The sequence below is a fragment of the Aptenodytes forsteri genome, unplaced genomic scaffold, assembly GCF_000699145.1.
Source record: "Aptenodytes forsteri isolate BGI_AS27 unplaced genomic scaffold, ASM69914v1 Scaffold264, whole genome shotgun sequence".
Classification (NCBI taxonomy): Eukaryota; Metazoa; Chordata; class Aves; order Sphenisciformes; family Spheniscidae; genus Aptenodytes; species Aptenodytes forsteri.
The window spans coordinates 622,889-640,722 of NW_008795936.1; the positions used below are offsets into that span (position 1 = coordinate 622,889).

The following is a 17,834-nucleotide window of genomic DNA, read 5'->3' on the forward strand; positions in this document are numbered from 1 at the left end:
ATTTCTGGGCCTCTTTTTTTTTTTTTTTAAGTTTAGTAATGTTAGAGTGCATTTATAACTGATCTAAACTCAGATACTAAGAGCGTTTTTCCAGACCATTCTATATAATTACCACAGGACAAAGTGGGGTCTCTGGCCTTGGGGAAAAAATGTGTGGTTTATATGGGCTTCTCTGCTTCATAACACTTTAAGTTAGCTCCTTGTATTCAGAGCAGTTTCCTCTGCAGGTACTGGAAGATATTTTAAATTCTCACATAATATGAAAATCTATTCTTTTTGCCAAGGTAGTGACTAAAGAAAAAGGATTGGGAAGTCTGGTTTGTTAGTTAGGCACAAATAGGTACATCATCTGTATTTACTGCTGAGTATTTTTTTAACACGAAAGCATAGAATTCCACTTCAAAAGCAAGGTGAAACCCCATTTGGATAATTTTCTTCATTTAGATCCAAAAATAGAATTTCATAATTCACACCTGGATAGTAGCAAAACCTCTATGTAGTAAAAATCATGAAAGTAGTGGGGTTTTACTATTTATTGAGTTAATAATTGTCATGAATTGAAAATTAAGTAAGTAATGACACGTTTTCTGTATAGCAAAGGGACAGTTAAAACGGTGTGAAATATATATATATTTTACTTTCTTCAAAACTTCAAAAAAAGGCAAGGGGGCAGCAGGGGGGAGGGGGGATCACCGTTGTGATCCTTACAGCGTTTTCCCCATTAAAAGCTCTGAAGAACAGACCAGTGCAGGGAAACAGTAATTTTTGATCCCCACAGCACAGCGATAACTAGAATTGTGTCCCCCTAAACGCAAGCGAACGTGCTGCAGGTGAGATATGAAAGATTGGAAAGGTGAAGCGACAGATCACCTACTATAGACAAACATACAAGTCAAAGGCAGAAACAAGCTTTCATTTTTTAATAGAAGAAAACAACGTCTCTAACCACTGGAAGGCGGTAATTGGGATGTGCGACTCGCACTCGCGGAAGCTTTTGTAAGAAAGCGTTTCAGAAACCCCATTCTCTCTTGTAAAAGTTTGAGTTGTAGCAAGGAACAGCACAAAAAAAAGCAGTCTGACCCCCAGACGGTCAGAAAGTTCGGAGTTTGTACCACTGTGTAATTCAGTCATCCGACACAAGCTTTTCTTTACAGTCCCATCCACAGATTGCTTTGAATCACGAAGCGTTGTTCTCTGAAGTTTTATTCAAAGTGCATGTCCAGGAACAGGCAGTTGTGAACTTGGCTTTTCCGCTGGTATCATCTCTGCAGTTGCAAAAGGAGAGTTGTTAGTTCATGTGGATTGTGGTAAGGGACTTCAACATCTCTTCAACAGAAAGTTACAACAACTGGAATGGAGGGAGAAAAAAATTTGCCTAGCTCTGGAGGACTTCTGCTCACGCAGAACTGCCCCTTGTCCCCTCATGGCTTTGGGAGTGGGTTTGCAGTGAGATCGCTTTATAAAGCTGCAGGTTTAATGGAAAAACAGATCATATAACTTGCTTTCAAGGTTTTAACCCGCTTTAACAAAAACAACTCCGTAGGAATGGGAAACACCATGCTTAGTAGTGCATCTTTCTCTGTTCTGTTTTCCCATTTGTTAAGTTCCATGGAAAACGAGAATGGAAAAACTCATTTTATGGGGATTAGAGATCTGAAGTTTGTATTGGTTTAGATTCCTAGTTATGATTTAATGAAATGAAATATAAGTGTCCACTTTTATCTGAACTTGATCTGTGGAACTAGTGAGTCCGTGTGGTACATACTGTACATAGTGTCTCCACCGGGACATTTCGGTAAGACTTTCAATCACCAAAGTACTGTATGAACTCATTAGGAACTGCTTTCTGACTTGTTTTTGGAAATTAAAATTTCCTAAGGAAGTGCATTGCTAAAGCATGGGTTTTGATGTACCACCCTCAGTGTGCTACAGCATGTTAGATTTTGCTTTTCCAATTGACTTTCTATTTTTAAGCTGAGAACTGGTGTAATATGCGGTAGTAGTCCTTGTCCATTTAAACACATGATGACTTTTTATCTCAACTGTTGATTGTTGGCATTCATCAGTGATGTTTAGGTTGAATACGATTTCTGGAAAGGTGAGTCACCTTGCCCACCTCCTTTCCTCTTTGATCACACCTCTTTCATTAAATTATCCAGAATTTATTGGAAGAACTTTGTATTTGCCCTGTTTCCATTTTGCTGCTCTTGCCTGGAATTGATGTCTTTTTTGCTGGAATGAATAGCCAGGAGGATTTCCATTGCAGTGTCACCTTACTGCAAAGGGAATGAGAACATAAACGTGTGCTCTTCCCTGCTTGTGGAGAGGCTGAGTCTGGACAACAAGGAATCCCCAGGAACACGCTGAAGGGAGCACAAGCCACACAGTAGGATCCTCACTCAGCCTGGGTCTCATCATTTATTTCGGAGGGCTAGGAAATGCAACGAGTGTGGTGTCTTTATCAAGCAGGAGCATGTATGGGTAACCTTACTCTGTGTCACATTAAAATGTGCTTTCCTGAGGCATGGAATTCAGTGCAAAAGGGGTTCCTCTACCCGTTGGACAAAGCCAGCGCTGATACAGTCTTTCTCTGTTTATGTGACTTGCTTTATGAAAGCCGTACTTAGAGCTTTTCCTCCTGAATTGCAAGGACTGAAGCTGCCGATGGAGAAAATGTGCATCATGGGAGAAGCAGGGGAAAATGAGTAACTTGCAGGAGAAAGCATATCTAAAAATGTTGGCAATTATATTTATCTTTTTCTGTGTCTTAAATAGTTGTGTGTTGGCAAAAGAGTGTTTAATCTTTCCCCCCCCCCCCAACAGGGTATGCTGCTAAAGCGAAGTGGCAAGTCATTGAATAAAGAGTGGAAGAAGAAATATGTGACGTTGTGCGACAATGGTGTGCTGACCTACCATCCTAGTTTACATGTAAGTACACTGTGCTCTCTGAATGTTCAGCGTCAGGCCCTGATAAAGCAGTGTTAACGAGTTCATCTTGACGTGTTTTTGTTGAGCACTCTTTGGTGGAGGAACTTGTTTGTCTCTCTTCATTCCCCTCCCTCTCAAAAAGGCATAATCTGAAATAAAATTCCCTGGTGTGAGTCCAAGTACAGTCAAGTTCCTTTGAATCCCCTGGAACTGCAGTTCCCTTGCATCCCAGGAGGCAGCTGAAATAGTTTAAGCCTTTATTTTGTGCTGATGCTTTTATGGACTTGTTGTCGATCCCGGGATTAAAAAAACAGGGCATTTTGTAAGAAAAAGTGTCCTAGATGTAGTAAAGAGTGAGGAAAGTTTCTGGTATTTGTCAGCATGCAGTGGTTATGGTTTATTCAGAAGTAATTCTGAGCAGCCTTTTGAAAATAGCATAGCTATTAAAATATGTGCCATAAAACTTTTTCATGTTAAGGCATCTATCATTGTCTCTGCCCAAGGATCCTGTCTGTCCTTCTCAGTGTGTGTAGCACAATCCCTAGGTACAGTTTTGGGGGTGGAAGGCGCACAGTGATCTGGCTGGGAACTAGCCCACCCCATCTGCCCCGGCCATGCCAGCAGGAGGAAAGGTGAGATTTGTCAGAGCTCATTCCATGCCAGAGCAGTTCAAAAGACCAAGCCAATGTGGAGACTCCAGATCTTGAAACTCGCAGGGGATTCCCAGCTCCTTCGCTTGCTCTGTAGTACAGGCAATGGTAAAATACAAAAATACATGGTGTGTTTTTTGGACCATGAGTCATGGATCTCACCAAGATCTTTAGAATTTTATCTGGTCTTATATTTTATCATCATACCACATACGAAAATCGGAGGGTGGCCAGCTGTAACATTTTTAGGGCCAATTGTTTCTAAACCTATTGGTGTCATTTTAAGCTTGTGGGCAATTTTTTATTAGGGAGTGAAAATCAAGGTTTTGATCAGATGCATTTCTGTAGGTATGCTCTGGGGCTTACAGACCTGCACGTGGAACTGGCAGGAAACTTCTGCTTTAGATGGATGATGTCTGAGGAGCATGGCCACACTGATGCAGTGCTTGTACCAACTTGCTGTCCCCTGTCTGCTGAATATTAGCACTTTCTCTGGCTTGACACAAGATTTCACAGTCTCAGATCCTGCCATAATAATGCTTTGCTATAGTTTCTGATGTTATGTCCATGTCCCTTAAAAATGATTCAGTAAGTTAGATGACAACTAGCTTCAAGGCATTGCTGCTTTCCATCAGAAATCTTGTCCCTCAGCCCTTGTGTTCTGGAGCAAGGTTTTCACTGTTCCTTTTTGTGAAACTGTACAAGTCTGTCTGTCCTCTTTGGCCACTCTTAGTGCCTTTAAATTTAGGGTATTCTGCCGTGAAGTAGTCCCGAAATACCTGAATTGTACATTGGTATTGCTCACAGAAAGGAAGCACGAGTACTGCGTGCCTTTGAGGCAGCCCCCATGGAGCTCCCACATGAGTTTCCCTTAGATTGTATTGGCCAACTCTGGGTCATCAAGCAAGGAGTAGGCAAGCTGCCATTGCCTGCGTGCCAGTCCCTTCCTTGCTTTGTAGAAATGCTCTATTGTTCCTGGCAGTTGTTGTGCACGTGTTACTTTTTCATTGCCTCTTGCAGACAATGGAGTACTTCTCTGTAGGCTTCCCTGGAGCTGCTTAGTCTCCCCCAGAGTGAGAATCCATTGAGATTAGAGGTAATTACTTTGAGATTAGAGGTAAACCCATCAGAGATTAGAGAGAATCCATTTAAAGAAGAAGTAATTACTAGCCTGTAATTGTTTCCCTCTATCCCCCACCGTGCCCCCCCACCCCAAGAAAAAGGTACACAGCTCCATATTTCCATTTGCTCAGACCTCCTTGCATAGATTGGAAAGGTTTGTAACATACTACTTTTCCCTTGGCTGTATGTGGGTAGGTAGTGGTGAGGGACCGTGCTCAGCTCCTAGCAGACAAGAAGCTGCTGGGGAAAATGTCGTACTCATTCAGGGTCGTCTTGAGACACCTTTACTGAATCCACTCTCTAGGAGCATCTAGAGTACTGCTCATTCGTGTTAAAATCTTTCTATGACATGATTTATATTATAAATGATGCTGGTTTAATGCCTTATTTCTATTGCCTTTAGCCTTCAAAGAGTCACTGCACTACTTCTGCAGTATGTTTCCATACTGTCAATGGACTATTTATTGTCAATTAACTATTGTTAATACACTCTGCAGAGCATTCGTCATCTATCAGGCAGTAGTATGTGAGTAGCATCTTCTCTGCCCTGTGCAAACCATAGTGGGAGGAAGAGGCAGGACCAGATACTTGAAGTCAATTGCACTCCCGATAGAGTTTGCACAAAACTTTGTAGGCAGGAAAGTCAGAATTTCCTCTTTGGTATTGCCAAGTGAGTGGGGTTTCCCCCAAACAGGACTCTGATAATGTGTTTCTGCTTTGGTTTTGCTAGTTTTTGTTTATCTGTAACTGCTTGTTGCTTTTTTCACAGCAAGCCAAGGAAACTGATGAATTTTTAATACCGTGCTTGCATTGCTGTTTGGGATAATTTCTTACATTGTTTTGAAAAATAAGTACCTTATTCCTACTAACCTTCCCATAAAATAGCATTGAAGAAAAGAACTTTTGTTAACCATCTAAAGTCGGTTTCCTACACTTGTAAAAAGCCTGGCTCTAATCTGACCTGTTAGTTAGATTTGGGTTATCTCAAGTGTGCGAGTCATTTTGGTTATACAAGATTTTGCAGTTGTAATTCTGTGAAGCGAAAGGTGGGCTGGCCTCTAGTGGTGGCAGAAGAAGTAAATTTAGAAGATAATTTGGTCTTTCCTGGCTGTGGTTTGAGTCAGAACATAACACCTGCGTTGGAAGAACCTCTTATAATATTTAATGGCTGATAGTGAACACTGTATTAAATATTGCTTGAGATTTGGCCAGAAGTGGATCAATTGTCTCTGTCAGATGCGTTCAGTGGTGGCTCAGGCATGAAGGCAGTGTTTTTAATATAGAGAATGTTTCTGTATTGCAGAAATCAGTACCTGTCATCCTCCTTGAAAGGATTGGCTACAAAATGAAAGGTTTTGGGGTGGGGAATGAAAAATCAAATTAGTACCTTTCTTACAGAGGAGGTGTCCCTGGAAGGGTCAGGCCTGTTTGGCAGGGCAGCATGTTGAATTGTGCCAGCTAAATGAGTAACTACTAATGCCACCAGGTTGACGTTTGACACAATAGCTAAATTCATATTCTTTCTTTTCAAGAAAGTCGGGGGAAAGGAAAATGGGGAAAGAAAAATATACGTACATAAGCACCCTACCATTTTCTGACTTGGTCATGTCAGGTTTTTTCAAGAGCCTCAAAACTTCCCATCCCTTGGGATGCTGAGGAGCTATGCCGATAGAAAATGGTGGGGATAATGAGAGAGAACTTTGACCTGCAGGCTTCAAAGTTCACCATAGCTACCTATTCATCTTACACTTCTGGAGTACAGCCGTTGAGTGGATGACTAAAATTCTGGCTGACAAATTCAGTGTCAGCCTCCCCAAAGGGACCCAGGGGAATTTGTCTAGGCATCTCTTGGCTTTTAATGGCAGAATGCCATGTGCAAGGGCTCCTGAAATGTATTCACCAGGATACCTGCTGGGCAGCGTTACATGCCGCTTCTTTATCTAAGCCTTATCCCGATGAATAACTGATGATGTTTCACCATTGTCTGTCTTCCAGAGGGTTGCCATCATGCCACAGGTCAGTAGCTGACAAAGCTTTAGCTGTGGATGTCCATTTTCTGTTCTTGCATCCCCATCATCATCACTGCCCCTCATTTATGAAAAGAAAAAAGAAAAAAAAGAACACAAACCTGAAAACAGCTTTGTTAGGGAAGGGCTTTTTTTCCCCTTTTATATTTAATCTGTTCTAGATTTGCTTTCAAATACAAGCGCAGCACTGTGGCACCTTATGGGGGAAGAACAGCTTCTTAAATACAAGAGAAGGAAGGTCCGATGCCCATCATGTAAAAGCCCCTCTAGAACACACGTGGTATGTAAATCCCATGTACCTACACAGCAAGGTTGATTTTTTGCTTTGAGGTCTGTCTTGCAGTAATGACGCTCTTTAACCTTGCTCCAATCCTCACTGATCTAGTTTGATAACCTGTGCTGAGGTGCATAGTGATTGAGGGGGGGAATATATCCTTTATCTCCTTGAGAAGTGTGTGGATTCACCTGGTCTGCTCAATTCATCTGATAGTAGCCACAGTTTCAAAACTCTTCCTTAAAAAATAGTGTTGACTGGGCGAGCAGCCTACGTGAGCTCACTCAAAGGGAGTATTAGCAATGTTGCTATCCTCAAATAAACTGAATGTATTTTTTAAAAAAAGCAGAATTTCAGCCTGGTATGGAGTCATATCCAACACTAGGCTAAACTTTGTACAAGAGCTTCAACAATGTATTATACAGACACATCTTCTTGGAAGATGATGCAAAACAGACCCAATTCATGGGCCTCTCAAATTCTTTGAGACATGGGGTGGGGGACTGGGCTTTCAGTTGAGCTTTCTTCGCTTGGCCGTTTCCTCCAGGAAAAGCAGACTTGGTGAGAAATAGGAGGCTATTGAAAATGTCCTCTGTGTTGGTATCTGGAAGTGTTGTAGATCCATGCACTTTTTTCAGGTCCCATAACATGCATTGTTTTTCTTAGAGCTGCAGTTGAAATTTTTAACCGTTATCAGTTCTTAGGATTTTCCTGAATAATTTGAAAATGGAAAGTGTGCTTGCAAATAAAGTATTCTGTCTCTCCTCATTTTTAAGAGAACACCATGCTAGCTGGGCTGCGTGGCGCCTTTGAGTGTGGCCTGTCAGCAGCAGGGTTGTCTGGCGGCGGAGCTGGGTGTTGCTCGAGCCAAGGGAGCAGCGCTCGCCTTCATGGTTATGAATAATCGCCTACAGACATCGTTTCGGTTCAGCCTTATTTTCAGGGTTGCGTTACCTCAGGCTGTTTAATAGCTCCGAAGTGTGTTGTTTGTGTTGCTTTAATAGAAATATTCATGCTCTTATATATTTCTAAAATACCATCGTGTATGCCCTGGGTTTTTTTTCCCTGTTTTTGCTTCAAAGGAATGTAAAGCTGGATATTGGCTGGCTCCGAGAGCCCTTCTAGCTGGCCTTTCCTATGAACAACTAATCCTCAAATCGGGCTTTGGTAAATCGATATTTGAACTGACAAAAGGGTATGCATATGTTGCTTTTCACATAAGATGTAGCTCTACCTCCTAAAAGAGTAGTGATCAAAGCAAATCCTACAGAGCAAAAATGAGGATATAGTTGGACTGGTGATGAAGATAAATCTGTCTGAGGCATGTGTAAGTTTTTATTATAGTTATTGCATCCATTAATATGCCTAAAACATTGGTTAAGATAGAAAAAATGAATTATAGGAACAGTTACAAAATATGTGTGTAGTAATTGCTTATTACAGTTGATGATGCTGTATTTTTTGCACTCACCACAACTGGCGCTCTCTGGAAGCCTTTTCATCAAAGCCATGTTCAGAGCAGCAATCTCCTTTCTAACATTATTGACTTAAATTTCCCAGAGCTTTCCTTTCTTAATTCTAGCATGTTTCACTGTGAATTTACATCGCTTCTAGTGATAGCTAGAGGATAACCAATATTTATGGAAAAAATAAGTGTTAATCATGCTGCTGTAACTTTTTTTGGTAAAGGTACCAAACATAAAACACATAACCTACGATGTTTTAAAAGCAAAAGAGGCTTTTAGAAAGTGGTATAGCTGTAGAGATCACTCACTCACTTTATAGCTTCCTGGAAAACTTCTTTATTATGTTAAAGATGTAAGGGAGTGAAGATCAGTTTGGGAGCAGAACTTAAAAACAGATGGGGAAAATAGAAGCTAAAATGTGTTTGCAGTCCTTAAGTGAGACCTATCATTTGGGTAGCTGTCAAGGCAAATTATTTTCCATCCCCCTGGCTTTGTGGCTTTTTAAACTAGAAATGATCTTGCCTGAAAGTGCCATTGCACCTGCTCTGCTCAGTGGAAAATCAGACTGTAGTTACTGACGGATCAGGAAGCCACGCTGTGAAATACGCCTTAAATATGTAATCCCAGTCGATGGGGAAGGAGCGGGAGACTGATTATTCTCAGTAACTTCTTACAATCACTTCCATGACTTGTTACAGATACTCACAGGTCACCAAATGCACAAACAAGGCAAATGTGAAGCATTTTTAGTTTCAAGTCCATTCATTTCGGAGGGCATGACAAGATTTATCACGTCATTAGCGTAGGATATTGTAGCAAACGCAATACTGCTGTTGCCGAGCTGTGCAACCTTGTAGTATGTAGTAAGGAGCAGCAAACATATATTTCAGTGTTGTGTTTACTCTCTCTTCAAAAAGGCAGGGAAAATTTTTGGTATCGGAGTGAGTTGCAATTTAAATGGCAAAAGCCAAGCTATTAATTAATCACAGGGTTTTATAAAATTCGAGCTTCCTGTCCAGCAGAGCTAACTGCTGTGGATATAAATGCTTCATAAATTACTCAGGATGGTAAAACTCCGATTTGTCTTTTACAGCAGTTCTTGTTACAAAGTCTGAATGAGAAGTGAAGCGCAGACGGAAGAATTTTCTTAAAATTTTATGAACATGAGTGATCCATTTAAAAAAAAAAAACCAAACCACCAACATTTTGTGAAACTGCTTTTGTGTTGAAAGTGTTGCCCTAACTTCCTCCTCCGCCCCTGCAACACCGATCGAACTGATTAACACCACAGTATAGATATAGTCAATGCTTTTTATTACTGAAATTTAATGTTCTTGATTCCCGATGTGAATAAAACAGATTCGAGATGACCTTCTTTTTGTCAGGACAGAGTGCTTTGGGGTGATCAGTGTTTTCCAGAATGCATTTTCATTCCTATGTTCTCCTCAGAAAATAACATTTCATTGCTTTTCTTAAGATTAACTATATATTATGAAGCTGAATGATATTATGCCCGTATTTATATGCGAGAGGGGAGGATGGCTAATTTAACAGGAACATTTGATGAATATATTCCACTGTGGCTCATAACCTGATGGTAGGTTTGTTGCTGAGGCCCTTCTGGGGAAGCGGGGGGAGAGGAGTTGGAGACTTTTGTTTCTTCTTAGGTGTGCCTGTGGCCCCAAATGGAAACCAATCAAGGAGCGATTTATGTTCATTAAGTGCTTGTCAAAACTGAAAAATTTTCTTATCAACAGCAATCTAGCTGAGGCCCCTCAATGGCTGGGAGTGTCGCCTCCGCAGTATCGGCTATTTGCCTGTTACAACTCTAGGCTAGAAATCCGCTGATGATTACATTAGGCTAAGCTGCGAAGTAAATGAACCATGTCTTATTTAGGTGCAACTAGCTTCAGTGTAGTCCTGCCCCGCAGGGCACTTTATAGCGTTTTATGGCTTTAAAATTAGTGTAGCTTCCCATTTGCTGCAGGGTGCTGCATGTTATGCCTTTGAACTCAATAAGCAAAGGGAAGGGGGCCTTTTGTTTTTTTTCTCCCCCCTTTTCTTCTTTTTGCAGTTTAGCAATTTTGTTTTGCATCTTTTCCAGACGGCGTTTTGCAATAAAAATGTCTGACTGCCACGTACAGGCACAAAAGTCAAGGCTCCATCCATTTACTGGTCTGCTGGGGGTTTGGGGGTTTTGGTCTGGTTTGGGGGGAAGGGGATTGGGTTTTGTTTTTCGGAAGCAGTTGTTGCTGAGGGTGAACAATAGGTTTTGCAGGTCCAGTAGGTCAGCTCACTAAATTGAAATTCTGTTTGAAAAAATATGCCACCCTCAGTCTTTAAAATGTCATCCAGAGGTGCAACCATAAGCTTCCTTTTCCATAATAATTTTTATTTCACCTCAGATCAGGAAACACTGTCTCAACCTTGGTAAGCTAAGCCTCAGGAGTGTTTTGTCTGATTGAACAGTGGGGAAAATCTAGCACGAAATGAAGGTGTTTTTCTCGGAAGCTCAGTGTAAAGAAGGGACAGATCTGGGAAGGATCCTGGGCCTGGACCAGTTCCTAGCATTGGAAAAAGGCTTCTTCTGAGAGCTTTCAGTAGCACAAAATGAGAAAAAGTGTGACACTCATACTTGTGTACCATTAAAGACATGGAAAGGCATTGTTCTCTGAGAGTCTGTCTTGTTTGGTATGTTGTGCATTGGAGAAGGGTGGCAGTGGGACAGGTACATGGTGGAAGAAACACATGGGGAGGCTCTTTAGGAGAGAGATGATTTTTTTTTATATATATATATATATATGTTATTGTTATGACACATGGCAATCCTGAGATGAGGGGTTTTGATGTGAGCTTTGAGTCCCATTTACCAATGTAAAAAATGTAACTTCAAGGAAGGGGATTTCTGTGCAAGGTAGCTCTGTCCACAGTCCAACTGAGCCCAGCCACAGGAGACCCTAATTGTTGTCTTCTACAGCTTGATCCTTCTGTCTTCTTGGTGAGTTTTCTTGGCCAAGAAGACCAGGTTGCAGCATTAGCCTTTTCACTGCAATCCCAGGACAGAAGTACAGTCCAAAGCTGTTCAATCAGAAAGAGTCCAACTCAGTCTTCTGTTGCTGCCGGAGCAGAACTGAACTTGCCTGCGCAGACAGGCTGCCAGAACCTGCCCACTTGGGTGCTTCAGTGCAGCGGAAACCTGGCTGAGTAAAATGGTTCAGCTCTCATTCTTCAAGGCTTGTTTTCTGTTAGCTTGGAAAATATTTTGCAATTGTGCAAATCAAGAGGAAAATACCTACCTTAAGGACAGAGAGATTTGCATGCAGGCAGCTCTACAGAAAAGTATAGGGAATTTAGCTCTCATGGTACTAACTGATAAATACTATATTCAGTAACTCAGCATTCATACACATTTTCTTGCTTAATACACTGATAATGAAATACTGTGTTTTTGAAATACAACCTAGGTAGTAGAAAGGCATTTTTTTGTGTGTGTGTGACACGGCTGACTGTCTCCTGTGTTAGAGACATTTGAAAATCCTCAAACTCTGTAATGTTTTTGATATCCACAGTGTTACATATGTGAGCCACGTCTTTAACTTAAGGATCGTTCTAGGGAGGAACCATACTGCCACATGCTCTGTGGTCCTTCAGTGAAGTATTTGAGGTATCTGTGGTAGACTGGGATCGTGTGAGTTTGAGTCGCAGCTTCATGGAAGCAGCAACCAGCACTTTCTTCTGCCTTTCCCTCAATATCATCCATATGTCCTTCCTCCCCTGAAAAACGGGCCAAGCAGGCAGCAGCAGCAGCACTAAGCGTGGCTGTGGAAGAAGAGATGTTTGCCTGTTCTTTCTCCCAGCCAAAAAGACTGAAGAGTAGGCAGCTAGCTGGAAGCATCACGTAAGTCTGGGTTCAGCTTGTGGCCCTTGGTGGGAGTGTCTTCTCTGGCTTTGAGGGCAATCAGAAGCCATTGTGATGTATGGCAGCAAGTTTAACAACCACTGGCATCTGAAAACAAAAGGGGCCCTCCAAAATAGCAGTGTTTCTTTTTGGTAGGTCTGTTTAGAAAACAACATCATACCCATTTCCTCAATTTGCATGTCTGAAAGGCTTCTGTTCAGTTAATTGGTTAAATTAATTTCTGCTGTTGTAAATGGAGAGCTGTATTAAGAGCAGAACTAAAGTAATTTTACTTTATTCTGTGTCATGGCACGTCGTTTCTTTCTTACTCAAGGCAATTCATTTTGTGGTGCTGTCAAATATTTTGTGTCATCTTCAGTCAATGTAGCTTTTACGATTTTCGCTAATATTTTAACAGTTTATTTAGTCCTCTAGATAATGGTCAATGGCCTTGAGTAGTCAAATTAACACCTCGGCAGCACTATAGCAAACTGCTAACGGTAACCTCAGGATGAAAAGCAATGAGAATCAATATAGTGAGTGTATTTTTAGGGATTATTGATTGATTGATGTGTTCTGGTCTTAACTTGAAGAGGCAGCATTGCCCCACAGCTGACTAAGATTAAGTTGCCAGTTACTGATAACTGCAGGCCATTACCTGCATAGTATTTCATGAGCTTAGAGATTAGATGGAGACCTTTTATAGTCCTTAGCTGAAGAAACTGTGGTGTTCGCGGTGTCTGTAATGCCTACCCGACTGCAGGAAAACGCTATGCTCTTCTCCAGCTCATACCAGCCATTGCCATGAGAATTGGAGACGATGTTGTTTTGATTCAGCACTGCCCACTATTCCTGTAGGGATCTATTTGGGACAACTGAGGCACTAATGGCTTGTCTCCCCCCAACCCCGCCTCCGAAGGCAGCTCCGCAGAAGGTGGGAGCCATGTTAAGCTGTGCTGCTGTCAGCAAGCTGAGAGCTGTGGGTCTCCCCGCCACAACTCTCAATTGCTAGCAGGTTTCTCTCATTGCACCTCATTTGCATCTGGGACATCAATTAGCATGTTTGTTGAGGCTAATTGAATGAAACTCAATCATAGCTCTTAATTGCTTGACTATGTGAAAAGAAATCACATTAATGCAGCTAATTAAGTGTATGGCAATAGATGCAACATAATTAGGAGCGAAATGTAAAAAACAAGTGATGGCAAAGGTGCAAGCGCAGGGGTGCGGGGGACTAGGGCGCTGGCTTCTCCTGTTATCCACACATTTGGGGAGGGTTCTCTTTCCTTTGCTGCTTGCTTTCTTTTTTTTTCTTCCCTGCGTTGCTGAATGATGAACATGGACAAGTTGAGAAGAAAAATGCAAATGGATTTGCAATTACTACTTTTTCAAGCTGTTGAGGGGCAGAAGATGGCACTTCTGGGGTGGCCCGCTGTTGAGTGGGCTCTAGGGACTTGTTAAGTGCTGTTTAAAAGTACTTGGCTTTGAATTACCCTCATGCCTTGTTAAAGGGTTTTTTCCCCTTTTTTCTCGGATCAGCATTTTCTACAACTAACATCTAGGGGAGTTATATCTGTAACATTTGCATATCAAAATCAGGCTTGCTGTCTTCTCTTTAACACAGCATATTCCAGATGACAGCAAGACCCTCATCTGTTCTAATCTGATCAAACCCTCCATTGCACTTCTGAAGCCACGACATTAGTTTGTAGTTTCAACTTTTATTCCCCGAGTGCAGATCTAAAAGAGCGCGCGTGGGGGCGGATGCTCTGCCAACTGGAAACTTGGTGCTTGCTTCTCCTCCTCGGGGAAATGCAGAGATTATCGCTATGCATCTTGCACACAATGAAAGAGTCTTTATTATTTACATTTGATATATCCCTATAAATATTTAAGCTGACATTAATACCTATGTGGCATCTGTTGTGTTTGGGCACTTTCATTTAATAACGGTATGGCTACAGCGTATTTATTTCCTGTTTGCCAACATTCACTTACTCTCTCGAATGGTTTATAGCTCACCCAAGTCTGGTTTACTCTCAATTAAAAGGGCTTTAATAATGCCCTGTCACATCTCACAAGTTGGCAGGGTAGTAGAGAAATCTTACACACTATTCATCTGAAGAATTTGGAATAAACACTTCCTTCTCAAATTTAAATGGCATACACTGGTGGTTGTACGTTAAATAAAATGTGTCTATTAAAAAGAGTACATGCTGAGGTTTAGTCACTATCTGATTAAGCCTCATTTTAGAGCCCATAAGCAATAAATGCTCAATTATGTTCTGCTTATTGTATTTTAATTTGTGAAGAACTGATACTGAACAAGAAAGTTACGCCAACTTGATAATTTATGGATGAAACCATTTTGTTCATTTCTATCTAACATTTAGTGAATGCATTTTTATTAATGGATTGCCTTTGTTTCTTTTGGCAGCAGAGCTCTGTGTCCTCTCCCCATGAATTGTTCAGACCCCCCCTTTTTCTGTTAATAATTCTCAAACAGCTGGGAAAAGAAAAGCTGGTGTAATGGCTTAGTTTTGGGGTTTTATCACAGATTAATGTTAGCTGTGAAGAAATGAATGCTGGTCCGGTAGTATACTTTTGATGTGTTTTGAGTGGAATATATAATTTGTATTGTAAAAATGGTCAAAGGTGAAAGGATTTTTATGAGGGAGCTGATTGCTCCCTGTATTGTGGCAGCAGTGGTGTAGAGCTTGGGTATGCTTTTAGTCCGTTCGGTTATTTACTTGTAAAATTGATGCTTTGGTGGTGTACTGCAGGTTTGGAACTGACCTAATTAATATTGGTAGTCTTCCATATAACACCTTTCAATCTGGCTAAATCTTGCCCTGGACACTTGGACAACTGGAAGTTATGTCTTTGCTTGCAAGTCTTTGCTTGTGCAGACAGACGCCCACAGCATCACCCAGGCCTCTGTAAGTTGATCAAGTTCTGTCTGAAAAGGAATTAGATTTTTTGCCCCGGCTGTTCTGCATAGAAGATTGCTCAATAATACCGTTCCCTTGCTTTCCAGCTTAACTCAAGAGCTTATGCCCATACCTTTTTCCAGTCTCTAGTTCAAATTGCCGTTTTCCTCTTGGGGTACATATACCCAGATGAATTTTTGTGCAACGCTCTTACCCCTTTTCATCCTTGATTTTGCTATCCTGTGCTACCCATCTTGTATGTCTTCTCATAAGATACAGTCTCTTTCTTTCTTTTAATGTCCTCATAGTTTTTCCAGTTTCAGTTATTTTTTCTGGAATGCGAGTAACCACAACCATGTCTACCAGCACATGAAAACTTTGGTGTCTTGTGTACTGGCTTTAACAGTAACTATCTCTACTGGAAACACCTCTTCTGATGTATACCAGGATTGCAGCCTCAGTGGCTGTCTCACCTTAAGGAATTGTCATTTGCCCTTTGATAGAGACACCCATGTCCATTTGCTATTCTGTTTTCATCTGAAGCAGCCCACAGATAATTTAGGGAATGCCTTTGAAGCTGGAAAGCAGAATCTCAAGAGCTTGTTTTTCCAGAAGCTATTTACAGTTTGAAGAACTTTCTCATGGATTTCTCAGGAAGTGGTGGCTTGGCTCCAGTCAGTTGACCACTGTCTTTCCGCGGCTGACTGGGTTTGTCTGCTTATTTCCTCTTTGTGGGCTTTTCAAAGAAGAATTAGGAAAAGCCTTTTCCACTTCTGGCTTCCAGCTTTTAGTGTGTTTACTCTAATCAGACAGAATTTGTGTAATTTTTTCCCTTCTATGATTTTTGTGTGCGTGTGTGGAGGAAGGATCTTATTTTAAGGAAACAATGTTGTAATTGCAGAAAGCTTACCAGTCAGTGAGTGCCCTTTTATAACTTTTGTGGCTGCCAACCAATTTCGGCCAAGTTTGCAGGAGAAGGAGATGCATAAAACATTGGCAGAGAGGAGACACAAGTAAGCATTCTCATGAGGGACAGCCAGCCTTGTCTTCTCCTTCTGTTTGGGACCTTGTAGCTGGTGAATTCCTATGTGTGGCTCAGAACCGGACATGTTGTGAGTTGCCGCTTACCCAACTGGTAATTGGAGGATGCAGTAGAGAGCTCAAGACTTTTGGGAGTATTTGTAGTGGAAAGTGTGGAAGAGATTATCAAGAAAAGGGAAGGGAGGAGAAAACAGCGTGGTGGGTGCTGGCAGATGACGTAGGACAAAAGTCTTATGAAAGCAGGTTTCACTATAGTTCTACTGCTTACAGAACTACCTGTTTGATATTGGGTTTTGGATTTTTTTCCTCTTACCAGGACTATATGCAGAACGTTCATGGGAAAGAAATTGACTTGCTGAGAACCACTGTGAAAGTCCCCGGGAAGAGGCCACCCCGAGCTACGTCAGCTTGTGCACCCATTTCCAGTCCCAAAACAAATGGCCTCTCCAAGGACATGAGCAGTTTACACATCTCGCCGAATTCAGGTAAGAGAATACCATGCTAGGCAAAAAGAGGGGAGGACTGCATTTCCAAGTGCCTGTAGGCAATTGGCTTGTACTACTGGGATGGGGAAGATCTCTAGTAATAATTTAAAATCCAAATAGCTGCTGATGTGTAACTTTTTAAGCCCTGACTGCTGATCTCTCCTCCTTGAGAGATTCTAAGTTTCTGGGTAACCTTCAACGTCTATCTTTTTATACTTGTTACCTTATACTTGCCAAAACCCTACATAATGTCACAGAAATTAACATTTGTGAAGAATTGATGCTGCCTTATGACTGATCTGCTAGGTCTAATACATTGGAAAAACAGGAGATTTTTGAAAGGACTTTTTGTGGCTTCCTGGTAGGATCCACAGCACTTCTTTCCACCTTTAGAAGGGATGCATAATTTTGGACTTTCCAACAGCAAGATTCTTCTGTAGAAAGCTATTTTAGTTCATTTATGGAAGTAGTTTATAGCTCCTTGTAAGCTCTAAACAAAGAAGTTTATTGTTCGCTGAAGTACTTGTCCACAGAGCTAAGTGGATTTAAAAAATTGCATTAAGGAAAAACATTTAAGACAATTTATCGTGTAAAACACACCACTTATACAAAACTCATAATGGTATAGTGTTGATATGGAAGTTTTGTCAGCCTCTTTGGGATGACGTCCATAAAGTGCGAAGTGTCTTTTGCATTTATGAAGAACGTAGACACCTCCAGCATGTGCTGACAAAACCATCCAAACGCACTTTTGTCCCTGCGCAATGCACACTACGCAGGTAGGATGATCAACCATGGGAAGGAACTCAGTCACCGTGGTATTCAAGTGTCTTCTCTTGCGTAGTAATAGTTATTGTGTGCTTCAAGTCAAGATGCAATTCCCTGTGTTTTTGTGATGCGCATTCCTCTATATTAGGGGAAGAGGGAGAAGGATTTTCCTTCCAACTGCGGATGCTGCTCATTGAGATGAATGTTTAAAAAAAAAAAAGAAAAAAAAAACAAAAAAAAAAAAA

The 17,834-nt window shown here is 41.3% G+C and overlaps 1 protein-coding gene across 3 annotated transcripts in view; it reads left to right on the forward strand.

Annotated features, from left to right (window-relative positions):
- AGAP1 (ArfGAP with GTPase domain, ankyrin repeat and PH domain 1) overlaps window positions 1-17,834 on the forward strand; it is a 273,840-nt gene that overhangs the window by 126,990 nt on the left and 129,016 nt on the right. For all 3 annotated transcript variants that reach the window (XM_019473624.1, XM_009285105.1, XM_009285106.1), the window contains 2 exons: window positions 2,824-2,928; window positions 16,653-16,821. In XM_019473624.1, coding sequence (XP_019329169.1) covers window positions 2,824-2,928; window positions 16,653-16,821 — 274 coding nt within the window. The remainder of the gene's footprint in view (window positions 1-2,823; window positions 2,929-16,652; window positions 16,822-17,834) is intronic.